Here is a 21,436-nt window from a genome sequence, read left to right on the forward strand (position 1 = left end):
ACGTGAGATGACAGGAAACAGAAGTGATATAGCTAACATTGATGCGAATGTCGTTGCTCAGCTTGAAGTCCTGACTACTAAACTGAACGAAGCAGTGCATAAGCTGACACAGATCGAGGCAGATAACGCTAGGCTACGGGAGGTGAACGCCTCACTGGTGACATCAGGGAGAGTTTTTACCGAAGCAAGCACTAGATTTCGTGGCGTGCAAGTGACGGATGCAAGACCTTAACTCAACGCCTAGAACCAATAATCGAACACCCACAACGGAAGACGGACGGCTGGAAACTCCTCGTCAGGAAGATAACAACGGAAGTAACCCTGATACAAGGTAGGCACATGAAAGCCTAGTTCGAGAAGAAAATTTGGCTCAACTAGAAGTGGTCAACACATCGCGCATGACAGCAATCAAGCATGGACAATTCGCCCACTTGGAAGCAATGTTCAACAACCGTTTAGGAGAGATGGAAGCAATGATTGAACGACTACCAGGTGTAGCTCAGCCAATCCGGAAGAGCAAATTACACTCGTATGCTGACACACCATTCTCTAATGAAATCGCACTCACTAAGATGCCAAGAAAATTCGTCATACCAACAATGAAGATGTTTGATGGAACATCCGACCCGGATAACCACATAGCGCAATACAAACAACGAATGTTCACGACGTCCATTCAAAGAGAATATCAAGAAGCTACCATGTGCAAAGGATTTGGCTCAAGCCTTACGGGGGATGCGCTTCAGTGGTTTATCAACTTGCCAAACGGCTCAATAAATTCGTTTGTATCATTGACGGATCTTTTTGTTGAACAATTCGCAAGCAGCAGGAACCTCGAAAAGACAGCAGATGATCTGTATGAGGTGCGACAGAAGATAGATGAGTCATTACGTGCCTACGTGGGAGAAGGTGTCAATACCAAGTTGCAACATGTCTACTGCCATATCAGCATTCAAAAGAGGTTTACTTCATGATGGTGACTTGTACAAAGAACTTACCAAGTATCAGTGCAGAACCATGGAAGATGTGCTCTCGCGGGCATGGGCACAAATAAAGTGGGAAGAAAATACATCGTATCGACATCGACATTCGTCACATTTTGACTCTTGCGCATTGAGAAATGAATGATCAACACAAGATGATAAACCTTACCAAAGACATCGAAGCGAATACACCAGTAGGCTCCCCTAAATTCAACACAAGGAACGTGTTGGACTTTGTAATAATATTCTCCTCCTTCCGACAACTACTTCTTCCATTGGGTGCTCAACTTCAGAAGCGTTAAAGAATAGAGGAATCTCAGCCCATCAGGAATCTCTTTTAACTCTTCACAATCCAAAATACTTAAGAGTATGAAGAAGGGGCATGGAGCCTTCTTCTACTATCCACTCTTCCCACTTATCTAGTCCACCTATTTCAAGCTTCTGCAACTGAGGAAACCCACCGACCAAGCAAACCATCCTCCTCCCACAAAAAGCGTTTTTCAATAAAGTAGCCTCTTTCAAGTGATGCAGCTTCTCTAGGATCGGCATTGGATCCTCCTCCAAACAACACTCAGTTAGCTTTAAGTATGTAAGCCGAGAAGGGAAGTGTTGTTGCCTTGGCATATATAAATTCAACGTTAGATGTTTAAGGTGAATGAAATGAAATCCAATACAATTCCCTTTTCTGTCATTCTTTCAGACGAATTACCCACTATATAAAGACAGTGCCGTGCCTAGGTTTATCAGGGCTTAAGGCGAGTTTAACATTAGAAGTTATTTTAATATATTTTATGAAAATTTTCTGAAGCAAAAGAAAAAATCTAAAAAACCTTAGATATAATCGTTTTTCTTTCTATTTCAATAAACTATTTCACCAACTTCTCTTAATTTTTCTTCTTTCTATTTTACGACCTTACTTGGTCTTTCACAATTTAAGGTTTTGTTTTCATTTTTGTATATTTTTATAAATAAATATATTCAAAGGAATCATATATGGGTTGTTTAGGAAATAAAAAGACTCCCAAAACCATAATGATACACCATATTTTCCATAATTGAGAGTAAAAAAAAACACACAAAAAAAAACTATATACTTTGGAGCCTGAGGCAAATGTCTTTTTCCTAACCCTTACGCACGGCCTGTATAAAGATATTCAAGGTGTCTCAGTCCACCTATCGATGCAGATAGAGTTTCTATACTGTTCTCACGAGTTAAGCTGATGGCTAGAGTCACCAACCTGGACATACCACGTAAATCTTTTGAGTTGCTATGCCACGTTGAGAAATGAATCAAGGTCTCCAACTTTACTAAATTTCTCAAATTCAACTTCGCCTTCTTATGCATATCGAAGGGTAGTTTAAGATATCTCAATTCATGCATCCTCATGAAGACATCGAGCACAAATATAAATTCTGTATCTATATCTAGATTTAGATAGATCAGTAACATTAGGTTTTCTAGAGAAGAAGGTAGATGAGATACCTTAGCATCTTGTAAGCTCAAGTATCTTAAGTGGATGAGCTTTCCACTCTCGGATGAAACATCTTGCCTTGGACTATCACTTTATTCGGGATAATGTCAACACGGGGGCTCTTCGTGTGTCACATGTCTCCACACATGATTAACTCGCTGATGCTTTAACGAAACCATTACCTCGTCATCGCTTCACCCTTCTTTCACGCAAGATTGGAGTGCGTCAACTCCCTCCATCTTAAGGGGGCATGTAGAGTATATAAATAAAGGCTAGATTAGTAATTCTTTAATCCCTAATTACTTATGTTGTACACACTATATATATTGTAAACATTCTCAATAATATCATTCAAGCCTTCTATTCTATAATTTCTTTACTCCGTTAATGAAATATTTCATCTCTCTTCAAGTAGTGAATATCTTATGTTTATTTGGCTTTATTCTTCCCTTTCTCCTCAAGTCGACGGCCGATTTGGTTGATCATCCAAAGAGACTAACTACGACATCCTTCCTTGACTTAACTGGCATGACGGGCCCGGTTTCTCGTCTACCTAATCAAATCCGTTATGTGTTGGTTTGCTCCGAGTTAACCAGATGGTGCTAAATCATCCCCTTAATCGTCCCATAATCTATCAAATGGCTAAAACGAATATTACTTTCTCGGATCTTAATTTGTGTCATTCTAATTAATGTGAAATTATTTTAAAAAATCAAGTACATTCAATTAAGATATAATCAAATTAATCATAACTTTACCCAAAAATATAATATACATGTTTAAATTACTCCTAATATAGCAACTCAATTTAAAAAATACACAGCTTACAAAATCTCTATATACTTATTTAAGCAATGTTGTTAAAGTTTAACCCTACTATCATGTGGTATATTACAAAAAATACCATTACATTTTTAATAATTTAATATATAACAAAATAAAAGTTTATATTAGTTTATAAAATAATAAAAAATATTTTGATATTATTTAATAAAATTATTTATTGTTTCAGAAATCTTAGAAAACAATAAAAACAATCTAGGATAATGATAAAATTTAATTATATATATATATATAATATATATATAACTATGATTAAATATTTGCATTCCTAAATCGTTTAATAATATGAATATTTTAAAACTAAGATACAATATTTCTTATATTTTAAAAATATATAATATTATATCTAATTTATTAAATATTTTTTCGCACTATACATCGATGCAATGACATCTTATTAAAATCTGAAATTCACAACTGTTTTATTTTATTCAATATAGTACATACAACAGAAAAATTAAAAAAAAAAAATCGTATTTCTAAACATGACCGCTTCAATACGGGTTTTGTTATATTTTATGGATTTTACCAAATTTATATAATTCACGGATTTGAGCATTGTATCATGTACCAAATACGAGTTGAAATCATAGTATGAAACTAAGTAAATTTAAATGTAAATAATTATAAAATGCATAGAAGAAATAAAAAAAAGTTCTACTATTATTTTATAATTAACAAATTATAGTAAAGTTTATGCCAACATTTTCCCTGACAGCACGGGTAACTATCTAGTTATGTTTTAAAGTGACATTCTGTAACATCCCGACCGCCACTTTTTAGTGGCCCCATGTCCACTTCCAGTCCATGGGCCCACCTTTCTTAATGGGTCTCACATCCTCTCACTAGGCCTGTGAGCCCACCCATATCCAACGGCCGGTTTGCTACGTCTGGAAGCTTTAAAGACTTGTTAATGTCCCTACAAATCACCATATGATTTTTCCCTGTGTTTTGTCCTCACTAGCACAGTTCTGACAGTCACTTCCCAGAAGGTCACCCATCCTGGGACTACTCCAGCATAAACATGCTTAACTGTGGAGTACTCTCAGGATCATTGACCGAAAAGATAAGTGCACTTTGGTGACATAGGTGGCCAAATCAATTCTTTTAAACCTCTTTGCATGTGTCTGAAACCGGAGTGTCACAATTCACCCTCACTATCACATCGCAACGTCCTCGTTGCGCCCCAAGACTGTCACCCCCGATGTTGTGAGCCCCCTCGACTCTACACTCATCTGGATTCGACTCTCATACCACTTGTAACGTCCCGACCGCCACATCTCAGTGGGCCCCATGTCCAATTCCAGTCCATGGACCCACTTTGTTTACTGGGCCTCACGTCCTCTCAGTTTGCCCGTGAGCCCATCTATATTCGACAGTCAGTTTGCTACGTCCGGGAGGTATTAAAGACTTGTTACCGTTCCTACAAATCAACACATGATCTTTCCCTGTATTTTGTCCTCACTCGTACAATTCCAACAGTCACTTCCCGGAAGATCACCCATCCTGAAGCTACTCCAGCTCAAGCACGCTTAACTCTGGAGTTCTCTCAGGACCCTTGACCGAAAAGATAAGTGCACTTTGATGACATAGTTGGCCAAATCAATTCTTTTAACCCTCTCTGCATGTCTCCGAAACCGGGGTGTCACACATTCCACCCTTGATGTATGACATACATTATTGAAATTATAGCATAAGATATATAATTAACTATAAATATAAATAGTATCATAATACATAAACTAATGCAATGTATTAAAAAAATTATCTTAAAATATAAAATAAATAAACTTTCTAAATAAAAAAAAGTTTAACCCGTGTTGTAGCAAGGGTACTAATCGAGTACTTGGTTAAAACCATACTTTAAAAATGTGTAATCAGATTTATGAGTAAAATTATGTAAACAATACTTTTTGGTTTGTATTGACATTAGATTTATGTTTAATAGTTTCAGATTTAATTGAGTTCAAAATTATTTAAATTAAAATCCTTTAACAAAAACAAAAACTATTTGTTTTTACTGTTTGTTTACCACATAACTACTATTTTTCTAAGAACTGTCCACATAAAATCTAGTCATTAAACCACCCGTAACCGCTAGCCTAATCCTCAGTTGTGGTGTGGGCTCACCAGTCCCCGCGTATTACTGCTCCGTATCAGTCTAGCTGGGCAAGCTGCCAAGTTTTTTCCTCGGTCTCCGCCACTTTTAACACCTCAAGAGCATCAAACCCTATATATTCTGGAAGATTGTCATTCCTAGCTTTCAATATATAGCACAAGATCCAGAGAAACAAGGAGGCGTATGCTCCATCGGGTATTCTCCAAAATAGATAACCCATATTGGTATATAGAAAGCCAGAGGAAAAAATTCTGTGACCTGAAGGAATATGAGATAGAGCCCAAAATTAGACGTCGGGTGTATTAGATTGTGGGCTTCCAACTCAAAACCAATTGGCAATGAGTGGAGAGGCACATATCTTATATATACCACTTAAGATCCTACTCAACTTCCAATGTGGGTTATTGTATCCCTAATACGCCCCCTCGAGATGATGGTTCTTCTAAGCATTAATCTCGATATGTTCGGGCATGAATCGGCAGACCAACTATTTGGGCTGGGCCGATTGTGGATTGGATTGAGCATATACGGACTGGGCTCTGATACCATAATAGATTGTGGGCTTCCAACTCAAAACCAATTGGCAATGAGTGGAGAGGCCCATATCTTATATATACCACTTAAGATCCTACTCAACTTCCAATGTGGGATATTATATCCCTAATAGGGTGGGCATTCTAAAAAAGTATGATTTATTGTTTTGGAAACAAAACTTAAATTTTACTACTTTAAGGAAATTCTCAAAACAAAATTATATTGTGAATGAAATTTGAAAGATAAAGCAATTCACAATTTAAAAAAACTTGGTTTTCTGAAACTTTGAAACATTAGAAATAAGGAATAAACATTCTAAATCCTTAAAAAAAATTATAGCTAAAAAGCAAATATTAAATATGTATATTATTTTTTAACAAACTATTTTAAATGTGTTTTATGATTTCAGAATTATGTGAAAATTACCTTTGTGGTTTGTACGAACATTAGGTTTATGAGTTCAAAAATTATGTAAGCAATAATTTGTTACTCCTTCTAGAAACTTTCTTTTAATATGATCTTTAGTGACCTTTCTTTTAATATAATCTTTAGTGACAATTTTTATATTCAATTTTTATATTCGGCCCACAGAAACTCGAACAGTACTCAAACGCTGCAATAATTGAAGATAATAGAAAATGAGTGGATGAAAGTCAGTTGCCGTTTCAAAAACTCAAAGACCTTTGTTATGATTTATTACCCAAAAAGAAGAGTGAATAATCATCTCTCATATTCCTAAAGAGCGACCAAGAGGAGATCTAGTTCCTTGACGCCATCAAGAGGTTTAATAAATTTTTCTCTTTTATTCTTTGAAAATTTCTTTGTCTACCATTGAGATCTTCTGGATCTGTACTACTATTTTTTTTTGTCTCTGTAATTGCATCAGGGACTACACAAAAGTTGAATATAGTTAAAGATAGTTATCTTATGTTTTGTATGACATCTATAAGCTGAAGAACAAAAATATTGTTGAAGTTTTAGGTTTGTCAAAGAAATCTTAGGATGTATAAAAGGTTTTTAGTGATTTTATTGCTCATGGTCGTGGAAATAATCTTGATTTGAAAAAATTTACACTCTAAAAGATAAGTGTTTTCTCATTTTGAGTATGTAAATCTATGATAATAAAACTGTTAGCACGACAAAAAAAAAAACTGTTAATGAGACAATATATATTTTAATGGAATATGTATTTTTTACTCTATATTTCTATTTTTATATGTAACTTATTTTGCATATGCAAGGCGGGAGTGTCTATGTGAGATACCCAAAATCGATGTGTTTAATATAAAATTCCTCATTGTCCAACTTTAAGATTTAAAAAAAAAAGGAAGATAATAATATTGCTTTGTTTTTACTCTTGGCGATTATGCATGGTCATCAACATCAATTGTACGTAACTTGATTCTTATTTTGATACTGTTTATGTAGAAACAATTATGTCGGCAGAAGCCATAGTTGGGGAACTTACGTCTTTTGGTATACAAAAGCTTTGGGACCTACTAAGCCAAGAATGCGAGCGATTTCAGGGAGTCGACGATCAAGTTACTGAACTAAAAAGTGATCTAAACTGGTTAAGCTCTTTTCTGAAAGATGCAGATGCAAAGAAGCATACATCTGCGAGGGTGAGAAATTGTGTTGAAGAAATACAGGAAATTGTTTATGACGCAGAAGATTTAGTTGAAACATATCTTCATAAGGAAAAATTCGGGAAAGCAAGCACCAAGAATTATATGAGAAGACTTGCTTGCATTATTCCAGATCGCAGGCAATATGCATTAGAAATTCAAGGCATAAGTAAAAGGATCTTCAAGGTTATAAGTAATATGCAGCGTTTTGGTGTACTAGAAATAACTGGGCATGGAGGGTGTATATTGCAGTGTCAACAAGCATTTCCTAATGACCATCAAACAAGTGTGCATGGAGGGTGTATACAAGCATTTCCTAATGACAATGAAAGCAATTTTGTGGGTTTGGAGGCAAATGTGAAGATATTGGTTGAACATTTAGTGGAGAAAGATGACATTCAAATTGTTTCCGTTACCGGGATGGGTGGTCTTGGTAAAACAACCATTGCTAGACAAGTTTTTAATCATGAGGATGTAAAGAATCAGTTTGAAAGACTCGCATGGGTGTGTGTCTCACAGGAGTTTACCCGGATATCTGTGTGGCAAACGATCTTGCAGAATCTCACATCTAAAGAAAGGAAAGACGAAATACAGAAGATGAACGAAGCTGAACTCCAGGATGAACTCTTTTCATTGCTGGAAAAATCCAAATCACTAATTGTCTTTGATGACATATGGAAAAGAGAAGATTGGGACAAAATCAAGCCAATTTTTCCACCCAGAAAAGGTAACCACTAATTCTAATAAAAAAATGAAAGCTACACATACTCATTATTAATATGTCATTAAGCTCTTTTTGTTTGGTTATCATGAAAAAACGAGTACAAATTTTGCAGGTTGGAAGGTGCTACTTACTTCTCGAAATGATGGTGTCGCAATGCATGATGCAACACATGTCAAATTTAAACCAGAATTCCTAACTGATGAAGACAGTTGGACACTTTTCGAAAGAAAAGCAATGCCAAGAAAAGATGATCCTGGTAAGCATTCAAAGGAAGGGATTTTTTTTTCCATTCTGGATCACGATGAGATATATATATATATATATATGTGTGTTTTGGGATGATCGCAAGACAATCTTCTAAGCCCTGAATAATTTGATTGTAGTATACCATTATCACATCCTATGGATCTATATAATATTTGTTTTATGGTTGAAATGAAGTATTACTGATTTGTTTTATGATGTTGTGCAGAATATAAGGTTTATGAGAAGTTGGGTAAAGAAATGGTCAAACATTGTAAAGGACTACCATTGGCTGTCAAAGCGTTAGGAGGTTTGTTAAATGAAGTAAAAAGAGTGAATTATTGGGAAAGATTATCAACGAATATTGGATCTCATAACGGGATTGGAAGAACCAGCGCTAACGATAACTCTATTGACCGTGTATTGTCTCTGAGCTTCGAAGAGTTGCCTGGTTATTTGAAGCATTGTTTCTTGTACCTTGCTCATTTTCCAGAAGATTATGGAATACAGGTAAAGGATTTGGCATATTACTGGGCTGCAGAAGGAATACCACGGCATGGAGAAACCATTAGAGAGGCCGCAGATGGATATATAGAAGAATTGGTGAAGAGAAACATGGTTATTTCTGAAAGAGACGCTTTAACTTCAAGATATGAAACATGTCAGTTGCATGATGTGATGAGAGATCTTTGTCTACTTAAAGCTGAAGAAGAGAATTTCGTACACCGTGTTAAGATAAGTGCCTCGACTGCGACCTCCCAATCTCCTTGTAAATCTCGCAGAATCGCAGTACACGGGAGTAATGATGAAACATATCTTCACGAAGGGGATATTCCGAATCCAAAACTTAGATCTCTCTTGTTTATCAGATTCAGCATGCAAGATACGATGTTATCACGTAAGTGCTTTTCAAGGCTACAGTTATTGAGGGTTTTAGATCTCTATTTTCCGAAGTTTAAAGGAGGGAAATTATCATCTAGCATTGGTAAGCTTATCCACTTGAGATATTTGAGTTTACGTGGAGCAGAAGTACACAATCTACCTTCTTCTATGTGCAACCTGAGGAAGCTGCTCTATTTAAACCTATATGTCTCTTGTAAATCTCTAATCTACATCCCCAATATCTTTCAAGAGATGCGAGAGTTGGCATACCTCTATCTTCCTAAGGAGATGGATAATAAAACAAAGTTGGAATTAGGTAATTTGATCAACCTAGAGACGTTGAAGAATTTCGCAACAAAGCATAGCAGTGTGAAGGATCTTCAACGAATGACAAGGCTCGAGGATCTTTCAATCTTATTCAGCGGCGATGGGTATACGATGGAAACTCTATCCTCATCTTTAAGTGAAATGAGGCACTTGGAATATCTTGCTATAGAAGAAGGTGTTAATGCTCCCAAAAATGACGAAGAAGGATTTGTTTTGGATTGCGTTCATCTCAAAATTCTGGAGATGAAGATATATATGCCAAAGTTACCTGATGAACAACACTTCCCTTCTCACCTTACAACCATAACTCTAACTGATTGTCGTTTGGTAGAGGATCCGATGCCAATTCTAGAAAAATTGGTTCAGTTGAGATCTGTTCATTTACATAGTCAATCTTTCAGTGGGAGGAGAATGGTGTGCTCTGGCGGTGGGTTTCCTCAATTGCGTGGTCTTACAATATTTGGACTAGAGGAATTGGAAGAATGGATAGTAGAAGAAGGCTCCATGCCCCTTCTTCGTGGTCTGTGGATCTGGGGTTGTTCAAAATTAAAGCAGTTTCCTGCTGGTGGGTTTCCTCAATTGGAAATGCTTAGTTTATCTGATTTAGATAACTTGGAAGAGTGGATAGTAGAAGAAGGCTCTATGCCCCTTCTTCATTCTCTTGGCATTGAGGAGTGTCCAAAACTAAAGGAGCTTCCTAATGGGCTGAGAGTCATTTATTCTTTAAAGAAACTGACTATGGACGAGGATTGGGAGGAGAGATTATCAGAAGGAGGAGAAGATTATCAGAAATTTAAACACATTCCTACTATTGAATTTAGGGCTAAGAGAGAGCGTTTCAGCAATTACTGACGAGACTTGTATAAAGGTACACAAAATTAGTCATTGAGAGAAAGGAATTGTTCTTTTTTAAAAAAATTTGGGCAATTTGATTCATTGTTATTCTCTTAGGACCTTGATCTCCTGAATTTTGTATTCTAGCTACTAAGCTTTGTTTGTGTTTCATTTTCAGGTAAGTGAAAATGTGAAATGCACATGAAGAGCTGCAGTGATGGTGTTCGACGAAATGCCTAACTGGCACTTACATCTCCGGCACTGCACTGTTTTGGTCAATGAGCTTCTTCTGAAGAGAGATTGAGGGTTTTCACGAATTCTGTCTGGTATGACAAACTCATATCATATCTATCCATTACTTCGTTAATTTAGAAAGCTGTGGCATGTCATTCTTCAATTTGAATAGTTCTCTTTTTGTTTTATTTTATTTGTGTGTTCCCAAGCAACTCGGCTTGACTGCTACAATCTTTATCTCTGTTTAAAACTTTGTAATAACTTCGGTAGCTGCTTTGAACTTTTGATTTACTATTTCTTGCAAATGGCCCCTGATTAATAAATTATGCACTCTCAACTATTCATGGTTAAGGTGTTAAGTATTGAGATATCTATAGCTTGATTACACACGCTAACACGCAAAGCCTCTCTTTCTTCCGAGTTTTTCCTTCACTCTTTGCTCTGTTCCACGTCATCAGCTTGTTTCTTCTTCTTTTAAGTAGTACGATGATAAATCGTATTAGGCGGATTCTACGATTCTGTTTCTATCTCAACAGAACTGTTTCTTGGTCCACCAGTTTCGGGAGTTAGATGTAGATATGATATGATTTTATTCTTTGAGATTTTTGTTGATATCGTTTGTTGGTTAATATCTTTTGTCCTTCTATAAAAGCTCTGTAATCGCAACCTTTGAAGATATAGAAAAAGGATTTTCTTCTTTGTTACGATCTCTGAAACTTCATGATATCAGAACCAAACTCTTAAAATTCTTCTCATTATAAACAAGAAACTGAACAACAATGGCGACCGACGGATCAACTACAACGAACCCGACAACGAACCCGATGAATGAAGTTCGACGAACAATCTCACCGTATGACTTAACAGCGGCTGACAATCCTGGAGCAGTCATTTCTCACCCGTTGCTGATGGGAGTGAATTACGACGAGTGGGCTTACGGCATGAAGACAGCGTTGTGCTCGAGAAAGAAATTTGGATTTCTTGACGGCACAATCGCACGACCTGATGAAGGATCTCATGACTTGGAGGATTGGTGGACGATCCAAGCCCTTCTAGTTTCTTGGATCAAGATGTCCATTGACCCAACACTTCGATCAAACATCTCTCATCGAGATGTGGCCAAAGATTTGTGGGATCACTTGAAGAAGAGGTTCTCTGTCACGAACGGGCCAAGAATTCAACAGATCAAGGCTGAGCTAGCTTGTTGTCGTCAAAGAGGTTTAGCAATTGAAGCCTACTTCGGCAAGCTGACTCGTATTTGGGACAGCATGGCGAACTACCGACCTTTACGACTGTGTAAGTGTGGAAAATGTGAGTGTGATCTCGGGGCGGTTCAAGAGAAGGACCGTGAAGAAGATAAGGTGCACCAGTTCCTCTTTGGTCTAGACGATGCTGTGTTCCGGACTGTGAGATCAAGTCATGTCTCGCGGATTCCGATCCAACCTATGGAAGAGGTCTACAACATCGTTTGACAGGAGGAAGATCTTGTACGAAATGGCACCAGAAATGTTGAAGAAATTCAAGAGGTTAATGCCTTCGCTGTTCAGACAACACAACCGTTTCGAAGAGAGGAAAGGGACAAAACAGTGTTTTGTAAACACTGTAATCGGGCTGGACACTCCAGTGACAGCTGTTATGGCGTGATAGGATACCCGGAGTGGTGGGGAGATCGTTCAAGGACACGCACCACAACAGCTGCTCGAGGTCGCGGGCGTGGAGGTCCAAATGTAATGGCTGGAAGAGGTCGTGGGAGCACTTCTTTCGCCAATGTTGTGCAAGTTAACCAACCTGGAAGATATGAGACTGCTAACTATGTAATCACAGACAAGGATAGAGATGGTGTCAGTGGACTTAGCGATTCACAGTGCCAAGGGATCAAAAATCTCCTCAATGCTGGCAAATTACCTGACTCCGACAAACTAACTGGTACGTCTTCATTACCTTTCTGGATTATGGACACTAGTGCTTCACACCATTTAACGGGTCGTCTTGATGCCTTAACGGATGTTAAGGATATCATACCAGTTGGAGTTGTGTTAGCTGATGGTAGAGAGAAAGTGGCAGTTAAAGAGGGATTTGTAAGGCTTGGGCCTAAACTGATTCTGCAGTCTATTTACTATATTGAGGGTTTTCACACTGATTTGATTTCGTTTTGCCAATTGATGGATGAGAACCGTTGCATAGTACAGATGGCTGATCATTTCATTATTGTTCAGGACCATTCTACGAGGATGGTGATTGGAGTTAGTAGGCGTATGGGAGGGACTTTCTACTTCCGGAGTATGGAGTTTGCAGCATCTGTAGCAGTTGGAGACAAGGATTCATTTGTTCTCTGGCATAAACGGATGGGACATCCTTCTGCTAAAGTAGTTAGTCTGCTTCCTGTTGTTTCTTCAGTTGTCGCTTCTGAAATTTCAAATAAAGCGTGTGATGTATGTCTCCGCGCTAAGCAAACAAGAATGTCTTTTCCAATAAGTGAGAATAAAACGAAAAACATTTTCGATCTTGTTCACTGTGATTTATGGGGTCCTTATAGAACACCAACTCATTCTGGAGCTAAGTACTTTCTAATAGTTGTGGATGATTACTCACGGGGAGTGTGGATCTATTTGTTAAATGAAAAATCTGAAGCACCACAGCAACTCAGAAATTTTGTAGCCATGATATCACGACAGTTTCAAACTCCGGTGTGTATCATACGAAGTGATAATGGATCAGAATTTCTTTGTTTGAGTAAGTACTTCAAGGAGCAAGGGATTGTTCACGAGATGTCTTGTGTCGGGACACCTCAACAAAATGGGAGGGTCGAAAGAAAACACAGACATATACTGAATGTTGCCAGGGCGCTTCGTTTTCAAGCTGCTCTACCAATTGAATTTTGGGGTGAATGCGTTTTAACCGCAGCCTATTTAATCAATCGAACACCTAGTATGATTCTGAACGGAGTATCTCCGTATGAACGATTATATGGCGAGAAGCCTAGCTACGAACACGTTCGAGTTGTTGGAAGCTTGTGCTATGCTCATGATCAGTTTCATGGCGGAGACAAGTTTGCGTCTCGGAGCCGGCGTTGTGTTTTCACAGGTTATCCTTATGGTAAAAAAGAGTGGCGCTTGTATGACTTGGAGAAAGAACAGTTCTTTGTCTCTCGTGACGTGGTATTCGTTGAGAACGAATTTCCATTCCAAACAGAGTCGGCTAATGAAATCACCGAAGAAGAGGAGACATCTTCTTACAATATTGCGTCTTTGTTCGTCGAAGAAGATGAACCACGACAATTGGGTCGAATGAATAATTTGGGTCCAACAACTTCTACTAATTCTTGTAGTGGGCCTGTTCCAAGCCCAACTGTGGTCCATGAAGACACAATTCACGATGATGTCGTTTTGAATAATGTGGGTTCTCGTCTTCGTCACTCACCTCCGTCTCCGACGGTTGTAGCTCCTCCACCTCCGCTTCCTCTCCCAAGAGATCAACCCATAATTACGACACATTCGGTTCCCGTCGAAGAGTTGGGTCGAGGTAAGCGTACAAAAACGCAATCTGTGAAATTAAAAGAATTTGTGGTCAACATTGGCAATCCGAAATCGTCAACACCACCAAGCTCTTCTAATTATCCGATTGCTAATTTCGTAAGTTGTGAGCGATTCTCTCCTCAGCATCAGGCGTATTTGGCAGCAATTACCTCTGGTATGGAACCCAAATCGTTTAAGCAAGCAATGGAGGATGAAAAATGGAACAATGCAATGTCGAGTGAGATTGAGGCTCAAGAAAGAAATCATTCATGGGATATAGGTGACTTGCCAAAAGGGAAAAAGACTATTGGGTGTAAATGGGTTTACAAACTCAAATACAAGTCTGATGGCACATTAGAACGGCATAAAGTCAGGTTAGTAGCTCTTGGCAACAAACAAGTTGTAGGGGTTGACTATGACGAAACATTTGCACCAGTGGCTAAAATGGGTACGGTTCGTTTATTTTTGGATACAACAGTGAAGAACAACTGGGATGTTCATCAGATGGATGTATACAACGCGTTTTTACACGGTGATCTTCATGAAGAGATATATATGAAGCTTCCACCGGGTTTCAAAGCCTCTGATCCTAATAAGGTTTGTCGACTTCGAAAATCAATTTATGGTTTAAAGCAAAGTCCGCGTTGTTGGTTCGCTAAGCTCTCCACAGCTTTGAAAGAATATGGCTTCCAACAGAATATTTCCGACTATTCTTTGTTTACCTTGGACACGGGTGAAGCTCAACTACATGTCTTAGTCTATGTCCACGATTTGGTTATTGCTGGTAGCACTCCTCAGGTCATGGCTGCTTTCAAGCAATATCTTTCAACATGTTTTCACATGAAAGATCTAGGTCCTCTGAAGTACTTCTTGGGGATTGAAGTAGCACGAAATGCTAAAGGTATGTATCTCTGTCAGCGAAAATATGCCCTTGACATCATCTCCGATACAGGCTTGTTAGGTGCTAGACCGGTTGCGTTTCCTCTTGAAATAAATCATCACCTTGCCTTGTCTGCTTCCCCATTGCTTCCTTCACCAGCATCGTATAGACGACTTATAGGAAGACTGATTTATCTTGCCGTGACAAGGCCAGACTTAGCATTTTGTGTGCATCTTATTGCTCAGTTTATGCATAAACCACGAGAGGCACATTGGGAATCAGCATTGAGGGTCGTTCGTTACTTGAAAAACAATCCGGGTCAAGGTATTTTGTTGCGATCAGATACACCTTTCGAATTGACTGATTGGTGTGACAGTGATTATGCGAATTGCCCGTTGACTAGAAGGTCCGTGACGGGATACTTTGTTCAACTCGGAGGTTCCCCAATATCGTGGCAAACGAAAAAACAGAAAACGGTGTATCTGTCAAACGAAAAAATTATGTAAGCAATAATTTGTTACTCCTTCTAGAAACTTTCTTTTAATATGATCTTTAGTGACCTTTCTTTTAATATAATCTTTAGTGACAATTTTTATATTCAATTTTTATATTCGACCTCTGAAGTACTTCGTGGCAAACGAAAAAATTATGTAAGCAATAATTTGTTACTCCTTCTAGAAACTTTCTTTTAATATGATCTTTAGTGGCCTTTCTTTTAATATGATCTTTAGTGACAATTTTTATATTCGGCCAACACAAACTCGTACAGTACTCAAACGCTGCAATAATTGAAGATAATAGAAAATGAGTGGATGAAAGTCAGATGCCGTTCAAAAAATCAAAGACCTTTGTTATGATTATTACCCAAAAAGAAGAGTGAATGTCTTGCGGCATTAAGCATCTCTCATATTCCTAAAGAGCGACCAAAAGGAGATCTAGTTCCTTGACGCCATCAAGAGGTTTAGTAAATTTTTCTCTTTTATTCTTTGAAAATTTCTTTGTCTACCATTGAGATCTTCTGGATCTGTACTACTATTTTTTTTTGTCTCTGTAATTGCATCAGGGACTACACAAAAGTTAAATATAGTTAAAGAACAAAAATATTGTTGAAGTTTTAGGTTTGTCAAAGAAATCTAAGGATGTTTTAGTGATTTTATTGCTCACGACCGTGGAAATATTCTTGATTGAAAAAATTTACACTCTAAACGATAAGTGTTTTCTCATTTTGAATATGTAAATCTATGATAATAAAACTGTTAATGACAATATATATTTTAATGGAATATGTATTTTTTACTATATATTTCTATTTTTATATGTGCATATACCTTCATTTAAAACTTATTTTTCATATGCAAGGCGTGAGTGTCTATGTGAGATACCCAAGATCGATGTGAGTAATATAAAATTCCTCATTGTCCAACTTTAAGATTTAGTCAAAAATGAAATCCTGATAGTGCTTTGTTTTTACTCTTGGCGATTATGCATGGTCATCAATAGTACGTAACTTGATTTTTTATTTTGATAATGTTTATGTAGAAACAATTATGGCGGCAGAAGCCATAGTTGGGGAATTTACGTCTTTTGGTATACAAAAGCTCTGGGACCTACTAAGCCAAGAACGCGAGCTATTTCAGGGAATCAACGATCAAGCAGTTACTAAGCTAAAAAGTGATCTAAACTTGTTAAGCTCTTTTCTCAAAGATGCAGATGCAAAGAAGCATACATCTGCGGTGGTGAGAACTTGTGTTGAAGAAATACAGGAAATTATTTATGACGCGGAAGATATAATTGAAACATATCTTCTTAAGGGAAAACTTGGAAAAGCAGGCACCAGGAATCGTATCAAAAGACTTGCTTTCAGTATTCCAGATCGAAGGCGATATGCACTAGAAATTCGAGGCATACGTACAAGGATCGCCGAGGTTACAAGTAATATGCGGAGCTATGGTGTAGAACAGATAACTGTGCAGCTTATTGCTGGTGGAGGGTGTGTTCCGCAGCGTCAACGTGGTATACAAACATTTCCTAACGACCATGAAAGCGATATTGTGGGCTTGGAGGCAAACGTTAAGAAATTGGTTGAACTTTTAGTAGAGAAAGATGACATTCAAATTGTTTCTGTTACCGGGATGGGTGGTCTTGGTAAAACAACCATTGCTAGCCAAGTCTTTAATCATGAGGATGTAAAGAATCAGTTTGAAAGACTCGCATGGGTGTGTGTCTCACAGGAGTTTACCCGAATATCTGTGTGGCAAACGATCTTGCAGAATCTCACATCTAAAGAAAGGAAAGAAGAAATACAGAAGATGAACGAAGCTGAACTCCAGAATGAACTCTTTTCATTGCTGGAAAAATCCAAATCACTAATTGTCTTTGATGACATATGGAAAAGAGAAGACTGGGACAAAATCAAGCCAATTTTTCCTCCCAAAAAAGGTAACCACTAATTCTAATAAAAAAATTGAAAACTACACATACTCAGTAAGCTCTTTGTGTTTGGTTATCATGAAAAAAATGAGTAAACATTTTGCAGGTTGGAAAGTGCTACTTACTTCTCGAAATGATAGTGTCGCAATGCATCACCCAACACATTTCAAATTTAAACCAGAATTCCTAACTGATCAAGACAGTTGGACACTTTTCGAAAGAAAAGCAATGCCAAGAAAAGATGATCCTGGTACGCATTCAAAGGAAGGGATTTTTTTTCTTTACATTCTGGAATCTGGATTACGAGTGATATATATGTTTTGGGATGATCATAAGACAATCTTCTAGGCCCTGAATAATTTGATTGTAGTATACCATTAGCACATCCTAATGATCTGTATAATATTTGTTTTATGGTCGAAATGAAATATTATTTACGTGTTTTATGGATGTTGTGCAGAATATAAGGTTTATGAGAAGTGGGGTAAGGAAATGGTCAAACATTGTAAAGGACTACCATTGGCTGTCAAAGCGTTAGGCGGTTTGTTAAATGAAGTAAAAAGAGTTGAATATTGGGAAAGATTATCTAGAAATATTGGATCTGATAAAGTGATTGGAAGTACCAGCGCTCACGACAATTCTATTGACCGTGTATTGTCTTTGAGCTTCGAAGAGTTGCCTGGTTATTTGAAGCATTGTTTCCTTTTCCTTGCTCATTTTCCAGAAGATTATGAAATACAGGTAAAGTATTTGGCCTATTACTGGGCTGCAGAAGGAATACCACGGCATGGAGAAACCATTGGAGAGGCCGCAGATGGATATATAGAAGAATTGGTGAAGAGAAACATGGTTATTTCTGAAAGAGACGTAATGACTTCAAGATATGAAACATGTCAGTTGCATGATGTAATGAGAGATCTTTGTCTACGTAAAGCTGAAGAAGAGAGTTTCGTACACATTGTTGAGATAAGTGCATCGACTGCAACCTCCCAATCTCTTTGTAAATCTCGCAGAATCGCAGTACACTGGTTTGATAACGAATCATGTCTTCGGCAAGAGGAGATTCAGAATCAAAAACTTAGATCTCTCTTGCTTATCAACAAGATTCCATTCATGTGGTCATATTGGATGGTATCAGGTACTTTCTTTACAAGGCTGCAGTTATTGAGGGTTTTAGATCTCTCTAATGCAAAGTTTAAAGGAGAGAAGTTGCCATCTAGCATTGGGAAGCTTATACACTTGAGATATTTGAATTTATTGGAGGCAAAAGCAACTCATCTACCTTCTTCTTTGAGTAACCTGAGGAGGCTGCTCTATTTAAACCTATATGTCCATGTTGTTGGATCTCCAATCTACATCCCCAATATATTTCAAGAGATGCGAGAGTTGACATACCTCTGTCTTCCGCGTGAGATGCATGATAAAACAAAGTTGGAATTGGGTAATCTAATCAACCTAGAGACCCTGGAGAATTTCTCAACAAAGCATAGCAGTGTGAAGGATCTTTTACGATTGAGAAAGCTTGAGACTCTGTCAATCTCATTCAGCGGCGATAGGTATACGATGGAAACTCTATCCTCATCTCTAAGTGAAATGAAACACTTGGAAAATCTTACTATATGTGATGAAGAGGTTGATGATACTCCGAAGAATGATGAAGAAGGATTTGTTTTGGATTGCGTTCATCTCAAAATTCTGGAGATGAAGATATATATGCCAAAGTTACCTGATGAACAACACTTCCCTTGTCACCTTACAAGCATATATCTAAGATATTGTCGTTTGGTAGAGGATCCGATGCCAATTCTAGAAAAATTGGTTCAGTTGAGATCTGTTAATTTACGTAGTCAATCTTTCAGTGGGAGGAGAATGGTGTGCTCTGGCGGTGGGTTTCCTCAACTGCACACGATAGTATTAGATGGACTAGACGAATGGAAAGAGTGGATAGTAGAAGAAGGCTCCATGCCCCTTCTTCATACTCTCAATATTCGGTATTGTCCAAAATTAAAGCAATTTCCTGCTGGCCGGTTTCCTCAATTGCATGAGCTCGAAATATGCGGACTAGAAGAATGGGAAGAATGGATTGTAGAAGAAGGCTCCATGCCCCTTCTTCATTCTCTCAATATTCGGTATTGTCCAAAGTTAAAGAAGTTTCCTCCTGCTGGGTTCCCTAAATTGCAGAAGCTTAGATTATTTCAGCTTGAGGAATGGGAAGAGTGGATAGTAGAAGAAGGGTCCATGCCCCTTCTTCATACTCTCAATATTTTGGAATGTCCAAAATTAAAGCAATTTCCTGCTGGCCGGTTTCCTCAATTGCATGAGCTCGATATATGCGGACTAGAAGAATGGGAAGAATGGATTGTAGAAGAAGGCTCCATGCCCCTTCTTCATACTCTCAATATTTGGGAATGTCCAAAATTAAAGCAATTTCCTGCTGGCCGGTTTCCTCAATTGCATGAGCTCGAAATATGCGGACTAGAAGAATGGGAAGAATGGATAGTAGAAGAAGGCTCCATGCCCCTTCTTCATTCTCTCAATATTTGGTATTGTCCAAAGTTAAAGAAGTTTCCTCCTGCTGGGTTCCCTAAATTGCAGAAGCTTAGATTATTTCAGCTTGAGGAATGGGAAGAGTGGATAGTAGAAGAAGGGTCCATGCCCCTTCTTCATACTCTGGATATTCAATGTTGTCCAAATTTTAAGGAGCTTCCTGATGGGCTGCGATTCATCTATTCTTTAAAGGATCTTCTTATGCCCAGTGAATGGAAGAAGAGAGTATCGGAAGGAGGAGAAGATTATTACAAAGTCCAACATATCCCTTCTGTTCAATTCACCACCAGCCCTTCTGAACCCACAAAAAAAATCCTTAAGAGAACATATGGCTTAAATTCTAGCTATATTACAGGAAAGTGAAATATACATGAAGAGCTGCAGTAATGGTGTTCGACGAAATGACTAACTGATACTTGATCTCCTGCGTTGTTTTGGTCAGTGAGCTTCTTCTTAAGAGAGAATGAGGGTTTTCACAAACTGTGTCTGGTATGAAAACTCATATCACATATATTATCCATTACTTTGTTCATTTAGAGAGTTGTGGCATGTCATTCTTCAATTTGAATAATTCTCTGTTGTGTTTCCTTTTATTTGTGTGTTACCAACCGACTCGGCTTGACTGCTACAATCTTTATCTCCGTATGTAACTTTGGTAGCTGCTTTGAACTTTTGATTTAATATTTCTTGCAAATGGCCCCTAATAAATCAATTATGCACTCTCCACTATTCATGGTTAAAGATGTAGACTTGTGGCTGAGACTATCCTGTCATTTGGAGTTTAGAAGCTTTGATGGTCTTCAACCAAGAGTCTGAGTCATTGTAGAGTTCATAAACAAGTTACTGAGATACAACATCATATGAAAATGTTAATCTTTGCTGAAAGATGCAAATGCCATAAAAGATGAAAGTGAAAGGAGTTTTGATTAACTTGCTTAGTGGTGTATTTCACAGGAGTTTAAAAGAAAATATATCTGTGGCAAAAAAAACTATATATCAAGATTTTTAAGGTAAGTGGATTCTTTATATCAAAACTAGTACATTCTTAAGGTAAGTGGATTTTTAGATAACTAGTAGATTTTTAAGGTAAGTGGATTCTTTATATAAAAAAAAAACTAGTAGTAGTGGATTCTTTCGTTTATCTAAATAAGCTGAGTTTGAGTATTCATATGCCTAGATTTCCTATAGAACACCACTTGCCTTCTCCCCTAATAATGTGTTAGATCTATCTTTACGTCCTTTAG

At 37.7% G+C, this 21,436-nt stretch overlaps 3 protein-coding genes and 1 pseudogene across 8 annotated transcripts; 3 read left to right on the forward strand and 1 right to left on the reverse strand.

The window, feature by feature from the left end:
* Nucleotides 1–994: 994 nt before the first annotated feature.
* LOC109125526 (putative disease resistance protein At1g58390 pseudogene) lies at nt 995–2,645 on the reverse strand (annotated as a pseudogene).
* A 3,775-nt stretch (nt 2,646–6,420) lies between these two features.
* LOC104700837 (putative disease resistance protein RF45) lies at nt 6,421–11,125 on the forward strand. The gene is made up of 5 exons (XM_010416432.3): nt 6,421–6,733; nt 7,380–8,303; nt 8,413–8,556; nt 8,773–10,620; nt 10,765–11,125. Exons 2-4 carry the CDS (start codon nt 7,388–7,390, stop codon nt 10,602–10,604), a joined length of 2,892 nt encoding a protein of 963 aa, XP_010414734.2. The 5' UTR covers nt 6,421–6,733; nt 7,380–7,387; the 3' UTR covers nt 10,605–10,620; nt 10,765–11,125.
* Nucleotides 11,126–11,599: 474 nt separating this feature from the next.
* LOC147941116 (uncharacterized) lies at nt 11,600–12,306 on the forward strand. The gene has a single exon (XM_087458386.1). The coding sequence runs from the start codon at nt 11,600–11,602 to the stop codon at nt 12,290–12,292; it is 693 nt and encodes a 230-aa protein (XP_087314512.1). The 3' UTR covers nt 12,293–12,306.
* A 3,534-nt stretch (nt 12,307–15,840) lies between these two features.
* LOC104700838 (putative disease resistance protein RXW24L) lies at nt 15,841–20,886 on the forward strand. 6 transcript variants are annotated; one of them, XM_087458059.1, is made up of 5 exons: nt 15,933–16,174; nt 16,755–17,654; nt 17,752–17,895; nt 18,106–19,868; nt 20,284–20,886. In XM_087458059.1, exons 2-5 carry the CDS (start codon nt 16,763–16,765, stop codon nt 20,284–20,286), a joined length of 2,802 nt encoding a protein of 933 aa, XP_087314185.1. In that variant the 5' UTR covers nt 15,933–16,174; nt 16,755–16,762; the 3' UTR covers nt 20,287–20,886. The 6 variants fall into 6 exon arrangements, with proteins under 6 accessions (XP_087314181.1, XP_087314185.1, XP_087314183.1 ...); XM_087458057.1 differs by having other exon boundaries at nt 15,936–16,174; nt 18,106–19,740; nt 20,017–20,886; XM_087458060.1 differs by having other exon boundaries at nt 16,066–16,608.
* The last annotated feature ends 550 nt before the right edge of the window (nt 20,887–21,436 follow it).

This window comes from Camelina sativa, chromosome 7 (genome assembly GCF_030686135.1).
Source record: "Camelina sativa cultivar CO46 ecotype springtype chromosome 7, ASM3068613v1".
In the NCBI taxonomy this organism is placed as follows: domain Eukaryota; kingdom Viridiplantae; phylum Streptophyta; class Magnoliopsida; order Brassicales; family Brassicaceae; genus Camelina; species Camelina sativa.